The sequence below is a fragment of the Hevea brasiliensis genome, chromosome 5, assembly GCF_030052815.1.
Source record: "Hevea brasiliensis isolate MT/VB/25A 57/8 chromosome 5, ASM3005281v1, whole genome shotgun sequence".
Classification (NCBI taxonomy): domain Eukaryota; kingdom Viridiplantae; phylum Streptophyta; class Magnoliopsida; order Malpighiales; family Euphorbiaceae; genus Hevea; species Hevea brasiliensis.
In genome coordinates this window covers 2,947,006-2,962,498 of record NC_079497.1, presented here as the reverse complement: position 1 = coordinate 2,962,498, position 15,493 = coordinate 2,947,006, and the positions used below count along the sequence as shown (strand labels likewise).

Sequence of the window (15,493 nt, the reverse complement as noted above, 5' to 3'; positions counted from 1 at the left end):
GACTCTTCCCAACACTTAGATAATTTTTCCCTATGAATCTGGAGCCTAAGCTCTGATACCACATTTGTCACGACCCAACCTATGGGCCGGACCGGCACTAGGACCTGGGCTAGCCTAAAGCCCCCGAGGCCCGTAGTAAGCCTTAACTATTCATTAACCCAACTCTAAGGCCCATTTGGGCCCAATTTCAAGAAAACAAATGGGCCAGTCCGCCATAAAATGGACTTTCCAACGGGGAGTTTTCGACTCACCCGACCTGTAAACACAATAAACAATCCATTGGGGAGCTCAGCTCACCCTCCACATACTCATCAACATAATAATAAATGAGAGCTCAGCTCCCTCATCCAATCCATCAAACAGACTTAAAATATTAAGTTTACAGGTCCAACATGATAACAATATTACAGACCATAATCAAATAATTTCTGCTAACACATGCGGAAATTCTAGGAGTAATTAAAATTACACAAATATTGATAAACAACCTGCGAGGTAGAAAAGCAGGTTAACCCAGAACAAAATATCCTCCTGTGGCCTGTAAAAATTTTTGAACAGGAGTGAGCGTTCGACTCAGAGAGTAAAATATCAATCTTAACTATAATCTCTATAACTATCTGAAACTAATGCAATCCTGTAGAGTGAAATGCAACATTTACATCATATTCACATCATAGCATCAAAAAGGTAATTTGGAGCACTCACGCACCCTGTAGCATCAATCATAATATATTGGGAGCTGATCCCCTATACAGCTCTCTTAAATCCAACCTGGTGCCAGCGAAGAACTCAAGCCGGACTTTCGCTTAATACCAAATCGGGGTCCCAGCGAAGAACTCAAGCCGTGTCTACCCCGAAGGACCGGGTCCCAGCGAAGAACTCAAGCCGTGTCTACCCGTCCTATCCATAGTCCACACCACATCACACGCACGCCAACGCACGCACACTGCTCCAAATTACCACAACAACATCATGGCACTTTAACATTTATCAATGCATCATAAATCGTGCCTAGAGTTTAACTACATAAATATATGCATATAAGTGATGCATGGGCATGTTGAACATATAATAATATCGAAATTACAATTAAAATTAATATTTTACTCACAGACTTGACGGCAATCACTGTGGCGGTGAGAGGAAGAAGGTCATCGCTCACCTGACAATTATATTACAATTATTTAATACAAATGACCCAATACAAATCAAGAAAAAGACCAATTACGTCCTAAGTCGTGCCGAAAATCCGGCAGAGTCTCCCCTATACCTAGGACCTACCCAACCTGCAAAAGGGCTAAAAACGCACTTCTATACTCACAATCCATACATCAACAGTTCAATCATATCACACAGCCCCTCCTGGGCCCATCAAATCAATCATCCATCACAATACGCAAAATTTCAATTTAGTCCTTATTATTGATCATTTTTGCAAAAACTGCCCAAACAAGCTCTAAAAATTATAAAACTTTGCCCCGCGGTCCTTAGCAATATTACTAAGCTATTGCAAAAAGAATCGTAATTTTCTAAGCTACCACGAATATTTTATAGATTTTTAATCCTATTTAAGCACTAGAAAATTACGAAAAAGCAAGGTTCGGGTTTACCTTTGCCGATTCTGACTTCGGGAACGCGCTCGGGATGCCTGACAATGGTGGGGTAGCCAAAACCTCGATCCAATTCGGAGACTTTTCCGGTAGCTGGTCTGTCTGGCCGGAAATTCACAGATCCGGACAACTGTCGAATTTCCGCGAATTGAGGATACCTACACGAAGCCCAATAATAATATATAAAAAATCAAGGGTGTTACAAAAAATATATTAATCCCCTATAATATAAAAAAATTATGATTTGAGGACTATAAAAAAAATTGATCCATAAAAATTGTCCCCTGTACTCACTTTCTTTGTAGTGACAATTGAATACAGAAGATAGAATAGAAGAAGAAGGAGGAGGAAGATAGAAGCAAAGAAAAAGAGAGAAAAAAATTAGAGGAAGAAAATGAAATTCTTTATTTCATTCATTCGGTACTTATACAGGTGTATGTGCTTATACAATTGCAATACAATTCAGTTGTTTAGTTACACTATCCAGCTCAGCCTATTCTGCTGCAAAAAATATGACGGTCCCTTAACTCTCACAGCTAACTCTTACCAACCCCTCAAGTCACAACATTCCATTTTATCCAAATCAAATGACAGCTTAGCACCTGAAAAATTTTTCAGAAGAAAGTTCTTTTGTTAAAAGATTGAATTTTGAATTTGAGTCCCTCCCCACTTGATATCCATCGAACAATAAAAATCATTAAATGTCATTTGATTTTCAATGCATAGATATCCGTTCGTTGTTAATGACAAACAATGAAAAGCATAAGGAAAAATGAAATTGTTGTGATCTTTTGTTATTATCTCCTACAAATGTAGGATCATGAAAATATATTCTTGAAAGCTTCGTTTGCAGCCATTATTATTATTATTTTTATCTTTTTTGTTAATGTTAATATCAATCGTAACTCTTATGTTATGGACAATATGACTAGCATGCAAATAATTGATATACTAATGTTACCATAATTAATTATATATCACATTTATGTATTATATGTGCATCAATTGAAAGTTAGGGTTACGAGTAGGATTTAGATTTTATATATAGATACCTGCTATTCAAATCGGTTTAGTTAATAGAGTAACGGGTTCAGGGTACTCTTGATATTCTCTTACTAAATTCATTTACCTAAACGGGATAAGATATCCATGGATATCAGTATATACTACCAATGAAACAGGGAAAATAAAATGATTTATTAAAATTTACGGATAAATTCAGATTTGTCAAAATAAATCTACAGCCGGCACTCTGCCGAATTTTCTATAAAATTTACGGATAAATTCAAATTTATCAAAATTAAAAATAAATGAATTTAAAAGGGATAAATTGTAATAGAAATAAAAATTGGTACTCCGGCATACTGAGTGGCATAACTTACTCGGCTACACTGTAGACGAGTAAGGGGTGTCACAATACCAGTATATACTACCAATGAAACAGGGAAAATAAAATGATTTATTAATGAGTTGGATTTGATTATTACATGCCAATCTATTAATTCTGTTTTTTTTTTATTTTTAAAAGAATAAAATTGATAAACTTAACCAATGAAACAAACATATTTCTTTTTGCTCAAGTTTATTCGCATTCAAATGTCGATAATATTTTTTTATATATGTTCAAATGAAACAAGCTAGATATATTGTATGTATATCAGTTACACATACACCATCAAGAAAAAGAGAAGAACCATGTAGAAAATTACAGGATACAGCAGATAAAGCAGGTATTTATAATTATTGATCATGGACTCTTGTAGAATTCCGAAATGGTGTAGCAATAAGCACAGTATATAAGTTTGATAGCTGCAAACCCAGCTCCTCTAGCCAAAGTCTCTAACTCTTTCTCTGTCCTCTCCTTTCCTCCTTGGTTGGCTACCAGCATGTTCATGTCTAATTTAAACACATTTCTGGATATAACATCTGTTTGTACAAATTCTGGAACTACAGATTCCACCACTATCACTTTTCCAAATTCTGGCAACGCATCGTAACAGTTCTTCAATATTTTCATGCATTGATCATCATCCCAATCGTGAAGAATCCACTAAGATTAATGAAGAAAAAAATTAATTAAATTTGATAATTAATTACATTTTCCATATGTATTCGTTAATCTTTATTAGATAAGAAAACAATGTAGACTCACCTTCATGAAAATTACTTCTCCTTTGGGAATATTGACAAACATATCTCCTCCAACATGCTCTTCTCCTAACCCAATTAGACATTAGTTAAAACTATTATTTCAAATTAAATTACTAATTTATGCAAGAAAAAAAAAAAGATAAATTCATTAAAGAAAGGTTGATAAGTGCCTGGACAAGGAGGTGCATCTTTAACTACATGAGGCAAATCAAAGTTAATGCCCTTCATTTGAGGATATTTATAGACTAATAATCTAATATTAGCCCCAAAGCCTCCACCCACATCAACTACCTGATGGAGGCCCTCAAACCTTTTGTATTTGTCGAGAATTTTCCTCATGACCTTCATGGTATGGTTGTACATGGATTCATTGAAACTAGTTTCATTCCTTCTCACGAACTCGAATATATTCATTTCATTTGCCTTTTCGAATGGGGAAACTCCTTCCAACACTGCCTCCATTAGATGGTACCTATATATGCAGCCAAGATTTCTCTTGGTAATTACTAAGACTATCCCTTATTTGAAAACTAAAACTTTACAAAAAAAATCAATTCAATTAAATTCTTTTTAATCAATTTTATTTTTTAAAATAAAAAAATTAATTTTTTTAATTTAAAAAAATTATTTTAAAATAAATACAACAATTCAATTAATTTTTTTTCAAATGACTCTTTCCAAAAAAAAAAGTGATAAGTTTGGTGAGAAATAATAAAATGTAATATAATGAAATTAAAGTTATAATATAATATATTAAGTATTATATTATTTCATTTTGAAGTAAAAAAAAAACATATATATATATATAATATTGACCATTTTATTATAGGACCATTTTATTTTCATATTTGTTTACATATATAAAAACTTTAAGTTAATTTTTCAATAAAAATTAAATTGAAAGAAGGTATCAAAACTTATAAGAAATTTATATTGAAATTCATTCTTAAATCCTCTATAATTCAATACCCAATTACCTATTTTTCAAATGAATTAAAATATACAAACTCTATATATATAAAAGCCAAACTCAAGCTTGCATAGTGATTAATAGAAAGGAGAGTAAGAAGAAAAGCTAGAAATAATTAAGAGTAGAAGGAAAGAAAACGAACCAGGAGAGTAAGAAGAAAAGCTAGAAATAATTAAGAGTAGAAGGAAAGAAAACGAACCAACAATCAACAGAAGGTTTGGACAGTATCGAGAGGAAGAAAGGAGCAAAAGAAACTCCATCTTGGTTCCTTGTGAAGATATATCTATATCTTATCAATAAAAGTAGTAATATTTATATAGGACTTATAAATTCACTTTTAATTAAAATTAAACTTATAAAAAATTAAATTAAAAAAAAAACTTTAAAAAAACATAATAAAATCATTTATATATTTGGTTGGCAAAAATTAATATCCTTTTTTATTCTTTCACTTAAATTCAAATATAATTGGATTACAATATTTTTACATAAATAATTATAAGATGAAGATGAAAATCAATTATGATTCATTAAAAATGTGATTCATATAAATAAAATACGTTTCTATTTTTGTAAATAATATAAATCATGAAATTATTTTTATAAAATTTTATTTTAAATTATATTATATTAAAATTTTAATTAAGTAGAATTAAAATACAAGCAATATTAAGAATTTTATATTTATATAAATTCTAAAATTATATAGACAATTAAATTTTAAGTCTTAAGAATTTTAAATTTACATAGACTCTAAAATTAAATTAAATAATAACAAATATAACTATAAATACTATAAATAATGAAGGACAATTTGAGAAAAGCTAGTATTTCCCCCTCCCTTCATTCATTTATATATTATATATATATAGATTATGTGAAAATATAAGTAAATCTATTTTTTGGGGTGGCGATAATAATTTAAATTTTAAACTTTAATTGAAAAATATATTATACTCCTATATTTTTATTTGAATCCATTAAATTCTTCACCTTTAATATATGTAAGAATTGAACTATTTCAAAATTATGAAATCAAATTAAATTTCCTAAAAATTTCTCAAATAAATCAAGCGGATACTATTCTTATTATGGTAAAAATAATAATTTTAAAACATTTCTAAGCACATTAAAAGAAAAGAAAATTTTTTAAATGTCCAAATTATAGAATAAAATTAATTAAGTTTATTAATAAAATGAATTAAAGTTGTTAAAATCGAAAATTTTATTTTAATCAATTAAATAAATAGGTCGAAATCACAAAATTAAAATTATTTAAATAATTTTAATTTAAAAAATATATATTTTTTGTAATTAGATATATTTAATTTAATATTATTGCAATGAAATCATTAATTTTCAATGAGGGATGTCAAAGTAAAGATAATTTCTTATGACTAGCTTTTTTACATTTATAATCAAATATTTTAATTAAATTTTGTTTTATGAATTTCAATAATTTTTTAAATATTACTATGAATTGGTGTTATAATAATTATTGCTATTAGAAATTTGTATTGTACTATTACAAAAGAAAACTTTATAATATATTTTTGATATTTGTCAAAGAGATAATCTAAATTTTCTTATTTGAGTTACTAAAATATTCCAAATTTTATTTTTTTATTAACTCGATTAATAATATATAAATTTTGACCAAGTATAAATGGAAATTTTTTAGATATAATTTTGAACAATAATTTGTAGGTTTTACTTTTTAGTCAGATTGAATAATTATTTAATAAAAATCATAAAAATTAAAATAAAATTTATGACCTATATAATATTATTTTTATTCATCAAAATATATAATTAAAAAATAAAAAAAAACATTTACATAGAAATTGATCAGTAATATATTAAAATAATTTATTGAGATTTGTTAAATATAAGCTACATATTAACTTATTTTCACTCTCTAACTTTTTGATAAAATTTTATTATATTGAATTATTTTATCATCAATATTTACATGATCTTTTTTTTCAATTATTTTATTAAATTTTTATAATATAAATTTATAGAAAGCAATAATTATGAATCGTCAAAATCACAAATTCTATATTATAAATATCTAACTAATTTATCATGTATACATAATATATTCAATTTATTCACCTATATATTGCAAGAAACCTATTAATTTATTAAACAAATTAATTGATGAGATATTGGAGAAAATTAATTATTATCCTCTAAATCAATTGTCATAACTTTTATAAAAAAATAATTAAAAAAAAAGAAACTAAAGTAGAAGTGATATTATTGTTGAAAGTTACTAAAATCATTTAGATATTTTAAGAGGTTAATTTTTTCAGTATTTCTTTTCTCGTTTTGTTGTCATTTGCACAATCATTTTTATATAATTTTCTAAATTTGTTTATATAATTTTATTCATTTGGTAGATATTTAAGTAGGGTCATAAAAATTAATTCTAGTAAAATTTTGTATTTTTTGTAGTATTTTATTTATATTATTTTAATTTTTTTTAATTTAATATTTTTTACTAATTTTATTTTCTTATAATTTTTTGAATTAGCATTAATTAGAAATAAAATATCGTCATGGTAATTTCACATTATGATGAAAAAACTTTAATTAGATATTGAAAATAATTAAATTATGATAATATAATATCATATAAAAAATTATATATTAAAAACTTAAATTACAAGTGTGTATAATAAATACAAATAATATACAATACGTGTCGTGAAAAAAGGTTATTTTAAAATTTTAAGAGATAAATTATATTTAATCTTTTTTTAATTATTTTATTAATAAAAAATTTACTTTTTAACAGTAATATTATTATATTATACATAGATTTAAAATTGAGCTACTAATTTAATAAATTAAAAGTAAATATAATTTTGTCAAACTTCAAATTAAATTATAATTTATTCTAAAATTTGATTGAAATGAATCAATTTTGGACTCTATATTGGCTCGACCTCAGTGCAATTGAAAATAAAATATTTATGAAAATTTATTTTTAATTTTATTATTTAAAAATCATGCATTTAAAAAAAAACTTTTGTTTTTATTAAAATTGCAAAATTAGTATTAGTTTATTCTTTTTACTAAATTAATCAAAATTAAAATGCAATTATGATAATTTCATTAAAGTTTTCAATATATTTTTTTAATTTATTATATTGAACAATAATTTGAGAATATAAAATTATTTATTTTTATTCTTAATAGAAATAAAATAGTAAAATTTTTTATATATAAAATTAAATTTTAAATTTGATTAAAACTATATTTTCAATAATATAAATAATTAAAAAATATCATAAATTGAAGACCAATATTCATCAATTTGAATTAGATTACAAATTAAAATTCTTAATTTTAATATGTAGTTAATGCCAAATTTTTATTTAATTAAATATATATATATATTAATTTTATTTTAATAAATTAAATAATTTTTAATGAATTAATAATGCATATAGGGATATAGTTGTAGAATTACTACATTAAGAATTATAATTTTTTTTAGTATAATTAGAATTATTATTAAAATAATATTAAAATTTTAATTTATATTAATTATTATAATATTAAAAAATAAAATTATTAGATATTTAGTGACAAATATTTCATCGCTAAAAGTTATTAGTGACAATATAAAATCTTGTAAAATTGGCAAAATAAATAAGTTAGCAGCAAATGTTTTGTTGTTACAAAATTAGCGATGATAATATTTGTGTTTATGCTAAAATTATTAGCGATGAATATTTTATCACTAAATAGTATTAGCGACGAAATATACAAATTAGTTTCCTTCTTTAATTTATATTATTGGCGATAAATTATTTATCTGTCACTATAAATATATTTTTTTATATTTTTATAAATAATAGATAAATTAAAAATATTTTTATTTTTTATTAATTAATTTTTATTTTAATTAATAATTTTTTATAAAATTTTATATTTAATTAAAGTTAAGCATCGTAGAGTTTTAAATTTACATAAATTCTAAAATAAAAGATTTTAAATTTATATTAATTTGAAAAATTAATTTAAATAATAAAATATAATTATAATTAATTTTAAAAATAAAAAGAATATACACAAAGCTATATATATATATATATATATATATATATATATAAAATAACAAAGAGAGTTGCAGTACACATCAATACAAGGTTAATCAAAATTCCAAATTCACGCGGCTCTTTAGGTTGTAGGTCATCTAGGCTTAAATACCCCATTCCTATTTTATGGGTAACCAGCCCAGACAGTCCACAGCCTCACTCACTGTTCCCTCTCCGGCGCTGCTGAATTGTAAGCTAGTAACCTTCGTCGACGGCGTTTCAGGTATGTTGCTGCTGCTGCAATTCACCAACTTTCTCTGATTTTATCCTCAACGTCTGTTTGTTTTCGGAGAAAACGAAAGAAAATAGGAAGGGAAAAACTGGGGCTAAATCACCTGTTTTTTAATTAGTGTCTAATTGCCTCGAGGAAACAAAATGATTAAAACCAAACTAACCTAGCGTGTGTCTATGTTGTATTACTATTTAGTTAAGGGTAATAGGAAAGAGGTTTATATCCTTGTTACTGGATGCTTTGCTCAAGGAAACGTAGTTTATGGAAATATTTTCTTAGTTTGTGCGTAATTTGATCACTGATCTTAATGCATTTTATAAAATCCTATTTATGTCATTGTTTTAGATGATTATTTCTCCATTTTCAGAGTACATAATGGTTAACTCTTCCCCACCTCACGCTCCCCTCTTCCCGCTTCAACTATTTGCTGCGTTTCTGTTGATGTAACTTTGATCAGGAACCATGAATAAGCATTTTATCCTGATTAATCGTTGTAGTTAATTTTCTTTTTTAATTGATTTAGATTTTCCTTTTCTGTGTTTAAATATCTGTGCTCATGGAATATGTATATCTTGGCTTTATTCTGTCACAGAAAAAATGGGTGATCAGAAGTCACGGCGCGAACAGCGAAAAGAAGCTCGGCAAGCAAAGGCTCAGCAAAAACATCAATCTTGGATGGAACATCAGGTATAACGATATGTCTTTCCTTCTTTTTTATTTCTTTTATAATATTTTTATCCCTTTTTTATATTGGGAAATATATTGACTATTTTTTAGTGTTCATAGAAATTACAAAATCATAAGGGTGCTCAACAAGCTAAGAGAACGTTTGGGGGCTCAAGGCATGTGAACAGATCAAAAAGTTCATTTACTCAAAATTTGAGAGAAGGAGAAGGAAGACAACAAGATACTAACCATGAGACAAATCAGAGTACAGAGAAAATGAATGTGAGAAAGAAAATGAAAGTTAAATCAGAGTCATTGAGCCATGATTGTTCCACTACTTCAAAGAAAGAAAGCAAGGGCTTGAAGAGAAATTTGAAAACAAAGTTTGAAGAGTTTATTGAAATGGATATGAAAAATGCTGACGTGTTGGCACAGGAGGATCTAGTAATGGAGAGGAGACTTGCCAAGAAGCTTAAGGTGAAGGAAGGAAAATTGAGGGGGATGGATGATGAAATCAATTTGTTATTAAGCGGGATTCCATCTGTGCATGAATCATTTGATGAAGTCCCACTTGGTAAAGAGTTTCCCATCGAGAAAATTGATAATGGAACTTTGGATAAGAAACGTAAGAAGCAAAAGTCCTTAGATGATTTTTCAGGTAATGAGATAGCTGCTGATATTATGGGTGGGGTTTGTAAATCAGAGGAAACATCTGATGTAGAGATGGGACTGGAAGAAAGTGCCAAAACAACTTCACATAAGAAAGACAGAAAGAGAAAGAAGAAAAACAAAAATCAAGGCAGCAGTGTAGCGGGGGTCGCAACTAATAGTGAGATAGCTGGTGACATTATGGATGGAGTTTCTGAGCCAGAGGAAAACTCTGGTGCAGAGCTGGGTGGAGAAGAAGGTGTGACCAAGATTTCTTCACTTAAGAAATGTAGAAAGAGAAAGAAGTCTAAGGAAAATGAAGCAGGTAACATAGTAGGAGACACATCTAATGGTGTATCTACAAAAGCAGAAGCCCATGAGGCAGATGTGGCATTACAGGAAGCTCCTACCATTGCACCCACACCAGGGAGTAGTGTGAAATATGTAGCTCCTCACTTGATATCCCGTATAGGGAATGAGTCAGAGGAGCATACTCAAATCCGTAGACGGGTTCGCGGTACGAAATTTAACTTGTGTCTAAAACTTTGCATTTTATATCCTTCAAATGCATACTTGTTTTCTAATTTCCAATATCTTCCAGGTCTTCTGAATAGGCTGTCTGAATCTAATGTGGAATCAGTTACTGGGCAAATGGCTACTATCTTTAATGTATGCTATCTTTCTTTTTACGGTTTATTTCTTTTTGGCATATATTTTTATATAATGTTTGGAATAAATACTGTTAAAAAATGAAAGAATTTTTAAACATTATCTGGTCTAATTCTTGGATGGCCTAAGAAACCTGTGCCAATAAAATAAAATTAAAAAAAAAAATGCTGGTTTGGAGCATGTAGAAGATAGATATCTTATCTTGCCATTTTTAGTACCTTAGAAATTTTTGAGAAACTATTATGTAGTGGCTTGTTAATGGCAATTTTAATTCTTTGGTTTTATTCATCATCAGTCTGTTAGTCGCAATATCAGTTCTCAAATTATCAGTGATGAGGTGTTGGCAGCTTGTTCTGGTGGTCCTCGTGGCAATGAACAGTGAGTTAATCTATCTAATTTCACATTTGTATCTTCTGGTCACTCTTGATTGAGATCATGTTTAATTTAACTAGAAAATTTATTATCGTGTTTGTGTTATTGATGTGTTGTTAACATCAACTTTGGCCCCAGAGATTTCATCAATTCATTTGTTTGTCTATGTTGATCCATTTCCATTATGTGCTCTCTGCAGTTTAATCTCTGATTTGTGCATTGATGTGTTCTCTTAACTTATTTTGGCTCTTTTTAGGTCATAATTGATTGGAGAATGTGTTAAAAAAATTTTTTCTTAAAAAAAAGAGAAGGAAAAGTTAGGAATAGAGAACGCAAGGACTTTAAAATTTTGGCTTTTAGTTTTCTTTGACGCTGCTATTTCAAACAACAGAAATTGAAAGCAAATTTCAGAAAGTCTTTGTTTGATGCCTAGAGATTAGGATATTGTGGAATAATCGCAGATTTGACATAATTGGAATTTCTCATTAGGCCATTGTAATGACAGCATTTCTGCCAAAAATATCATTGTTGGATTAATTATGTTGTAGATTTTCCCTAAGTATTAGTATGCAAATGTGTTCCCAATCTCTAACTTTGACTTCGCACTCTGTCTATGTTTTTTTTTTTTTTTTCCTGCTTTGTGTGGACCTTTGTCCTTTATAATGTCCATAATGTTGTTAAATTGTTACTTTTCTGTTCAATGTATGACTGATGTTGTTTGTGCTATTTGCAAAGGTATGCTGCTGTTTTTGCAGCATTCGTTGCGGGCATGGCTTGTTCTGTTGGAATGGACTTCAGCGCAAAGCTTATAGCTTCACTTGCCAAGTGTTTTGAGGTGCACCTTATGCATTTGGAAAATGATGTCATTAAAGCTGAAGCCTTTGTTTTGATTTTTATGGTTACTAGATTAATGATAATGAACTTTTTGGTTTTAAGTGGTGAAATATTTAATTGCGTGAGGGATTATAGGTCTACTGTGTCTTCTCAGACACTTGAAGCTTTCATTTTTGTTTTTCCATGTCCGAATGATTCTAAAATTACTGAAAACAATCCTTTCTGTTTGCCATGCAGGATGAGTATCTCAAAGAAGACAATCTTTCCTTGCGAAATCTGACACTTCTGTTGTCCTACTTATGTACATTTGGAGTTTGTTCTAGGTGGGTTGCCTATTGATTTTGCTAAAAGAAAACCTAGTAAGAAGCATTACCTGACTGCACAAATAAATACCATGTCCATTGTACGATCAAGTGAGGAAATAATTGGTCATTCTTTTCACATTTTGCTATAATGAGTACTTGTAAGATTGATATTACTCATTATAGATAAGTGTAGCAACCAGTGGAATCTGACCCCAATTTCATTGCCAAATTCCTAAGACAAGCTTTACGTGTTTGTCTCATTTTTTTCCCAAAAAAATCTGTTTCACCGGTTCATAATTTTTTAACACCAAATTTATGCCGATGGCATTACTTTTGATGTTTTTCAGTGATTTGATATATGACTTTCTGATTATGTTGAGCAAGCGGTTGACAGAGATTGACGTCTCTACTATCTTGACAGTTCTACAGTGTAAGTTGTGGCTAGGCCTTGATTTTTAAGCTTATGGTTGTTGCATCCATTAACTATGTTTTCTTGTTTATGTACTATTAGACCAACAAATCATGCCTAATGTAAATCATTACTGACTCCGTAGGCTGTGGCATGAAAATAAGAGCTGATGATCCCACTGCCATGAAAAACTTCATCCAGAGTGTTCAGAGTAGGGTGAATGAGCTGAAGTCCTCTCCTGGAGAAGACCAGGCAAAAATGATTGGCAAAAGAGTAAGCTTTTCTTGACAATTCATTTGAAAAACTTTCCACTCTTTTTGCTGCTAATTCAACAGTATCTTACCTGGTAACTTTTGCAGATGGAATTCATGCTTGAAACCATATGCGACATCAAAAACAACAAGAAGAGGCCTAAGGATGATAGTGCACAAAACACAAGAATTAAAAAATGGCTGCAAAAGGTCTTTGCTAGCTTTGTTTTCTGTTCTTCTAGTTTTGTTGCTTTTATTATCTACATCAGGCTTCTTTGCTTTGAAACTTGTACCTTATAAAAACTGTGAAACTGAGTATGCTGGTCGATTAAGCCACCAAGCAGGGCAAATATTCATATCAATAATTCCATAAAACATGACGCAACTTTTTGTTAGCTACAGTTTGGTTAAACAAGACAAAATCTTGTTTTTTTGGTTGCTAACAATTTGACAAGTGCATAGCACAATTTTTTTTTTTTTGTGATTTTTATCTCATGAATGTGTCTTTTTTAGGAGTTATTTAGCAATCATCATTATTATTATTATTATTATTATTATTATTATTATTATTATTATTATTATATAGGTCTTGAGTTTGAGTAGAGCCAAATGAACCAAAAAAAATATATTAATAATAAATAAAAATGCTACATGAGCTTATTTGTGCGTGAGAGAGAATGATTCTTACCACAATGTCATATGCCTGTTTGTGCAGGAAGTGTTGTCATTCTTGTTCTTGGTGGTTTTCTTCATTCTCATTTGTTTGTTTTGGCATCATCTTTATTAATGGATTTCTTCTTATATCAGCTAAGAGTTCAAGAAATTCTTCTTAGAGGGCTCAAATGGAGCAGGCTGCTTGATCCTGATAAGAAGGGCCAATGGTGGCTGTCAGGTGATACGGCTATCACCGTAGATGATGTTGAAGAGGTTGCCAGTACAATTGATAAAGAGGTTGTGGAAGCACAAAAGATGCTGCGGCTTGCTGCTTTACAGAGGATGAATACAGATGCTAGAAAGGCAATCTTTTGTATATTAATGAGCGGTGAGGACTATATTGATGCATTTGAGAAGCTTCTAAGACTGGATTTGCCAGGAAAGCAGGTGGGACTCTCTCGAATCTTTTCTCTTCAAATCCAGCAAACACACCCTTCGCACCGCTCCCCTTCCCCCCCCCTTCTCTTCCCAACACACAAAAATAAATAAATAATAAAAAAATAAAAGATTAAAAAAAAAAAAAAAATCCCTCCTCCCCCACCCTCAAACGGGTCATCTTGTCATGGATTCATTCACTTTGCATTTATGTGTTTTGGATACATCTGCAGGACAGAGAGATTATCCGGGTTCTTGTAGAATGCTGCTTGCAAGAGAAGGTGTTTAACAAGTATTATACTGTTCTGGCTTCCAAGTTGTGTGGGCATGACAAAAATCACAAGTATACTTTACAGGTATTCTTTTATTTCCATTTTAGGATTCAATAAAGTGGCTTATTATAAAAATAAAAATAAATCAAATATAGTGGGGAAAATATGGATATTTAAAGATAAAAACGATCTTTAAAGATCAAAATGTGGGTAACCCAAAGTGTCGTCTGAACTGGCCAGCTTAGTGGAAAATAATGAAAGGAAAAGAATACAAGGAAACCTATAGATTAGATGCATAATTTATTTTGTTTTTTGATCTTTGATTCAGTGATTGTTAATATGAGAATCTTTCTTGTCTGGTATATTTGCACAGTATTGCCTTTGGGACCACTTCAAAGAGCTCGAGTTCATGCCACTTTTAAGATCCATGCACTTAGCCAAATTTGCAGCAGAGATGGTTGCCTCCTTCACCCTCTCTCTTTCAGTTTTGAAGAGCGTCGAATTGAGTGATGCCGGGTGGCTAACTTCAAAAAGGATCATGCATTTCCGGATGCTGTTTGAGGCCTTATTTGAGTATCCTGATAGTGTTGTATGGAATGCGTTTACACGAGTAGCTATTGACCCTCAGTTAGAAACTCTGCGTAATGGTATCGAGTTCTTCATCAGGGAGTATGTTGTGAAAACTAACAATGCAATTGTTAAGAAATTCAAGATTGTTAAGAAAGCCCTCAACAATGTGGAAGGAGTCCTCATGTGAACCAAGATTTTGCCTTGATTTTCTTGGCAAGGCCTGATTTTGTAGTTCTTTCGCATGTTTGAGTTGGTGCCAAATTATTATTTTCATTATTCAATTTTCTGAGGATTGTGCAGGGAATCGAGTGAAATGAAATAGAAGAGTTTGAA

At 29.6% G+C, this 15,493-nt stretch overlaps 2 protein-coding genes across 4 annotated transcripts; one reads left to right on the top strand and one right to left on the bottom strand.

Annotated features, from left to right (window-relative positions):
- Positions 1-3,357: 3,357 nt before the first annotated feature.
- LOC110668933 (caffeic acid 3-O-methyltransferase-like) lies at positions 3,358-8,960 on the bottom strand. Its single transcript, XM_058147624.1, has 5 exons — positions 8,956-8,960; positions 4,931-5,014; positions 3,932-4,233; positions 3,763-3,827; positions 3,358-3,660 (listed from the first exon to the last, which is right to left on the bottom strand). Exons 1-5 carry the CDS (start codon positions 8,958-8,960, stop codon positions 3,358-3,360), a joined length of 759 nt encoding a protein of 252 aa, XP_058003607.1.
- On the top strand, positions 8,888-15,441 carry LOC110650994 (uncharacterized). Of its 3 annotated transcripts, XM_021806170.2 has the most exons (14): positions 8,944-9,066; positions 9,443-9,568; positions 9,668-9,762; positions 9,862-10,906; positions 10,991-11,058; positions 11,354-11,436; positions 12,166-12,265; positions 12,502-12,587; positions 12,917-12,999; positions 13,124-13,251; positions 13,338-13,439; positions 14,037-14,330; positions 14,552-14,674; positions 14,964-15,441. In XM_021806170.2, the coding sequence occupies exons 3-14, from the start codon at positions 9,673-9,675 to the stop codon at positions 15,345-15,347; spliced, it is 2,586 nt and encodes an 861-aa protein (XP_021661862.2). In that variant the 5' UTR covers positions 8,944-9,066; positions 9,443-9,568; positions 9,668-9,672; the 3' UTR covers positions 15,348-15,441. The 3 variants fall into 3 exon arrangements, with proteins under 3 accessions (XP_021661861.2, XP_021661862.2, XP_021661863.2); XM_021806169.2 differs by lacking the exon at positions 9,443-9,568 and having other exon boundaries at positions 8,888-9,066; XM_021806171.2 differs by lacking the exon at positions 9,443-9,568 and having other exon boundaries at positions 9,051-9,066; positions 9,853-10,906.
- The last annotated feature ends 52 nt before the right edge of the window (positions 15,442-15,493 follow it).

Excerpts from the sequence above, each read along its gene's own strand:
- LOC110668933 (XM_058147624.1), bottom strand. Across the intron at positions 4,234-4,930 it reads AAACCTTCTGTTGATTGTTG|GTACCATCTAATGGAGGCAG; the intron begins GTTCGTTTTCTT and ends CTGCATATATAG. Across the intron at positions 3,661-3,762 it reads GAGAAGTAATTTTCATGAAG|TGGATTCTTCACGATTGGGA; the intron begins GTGAGTCTACAT and ends CATTAATCTTAG.
- LOC110650994 (XM_021806169.2), top strand. The coding sequence starts at position 8,970 with ATGGGTAACCAGCCCAGACAGTCCACAGCCTCACTCACTGTTCCCTCT. Across the intron at positions 13,252-13,337 it reads CAAAAATGATTGGCAAAAGA|ATGGAATTCATGCTTGAAAC; the intron begins GTAAGCTTTTCT and ends TAACTTTTGCAG. Across the intron at positions 14,331-14,551 it reads TGGATTTGCCAGGAAAGCAG|GACAGAGAGATTATCCGGGT; the intron begins GTGGGACTCTCT and ends ATACATCTGCAG.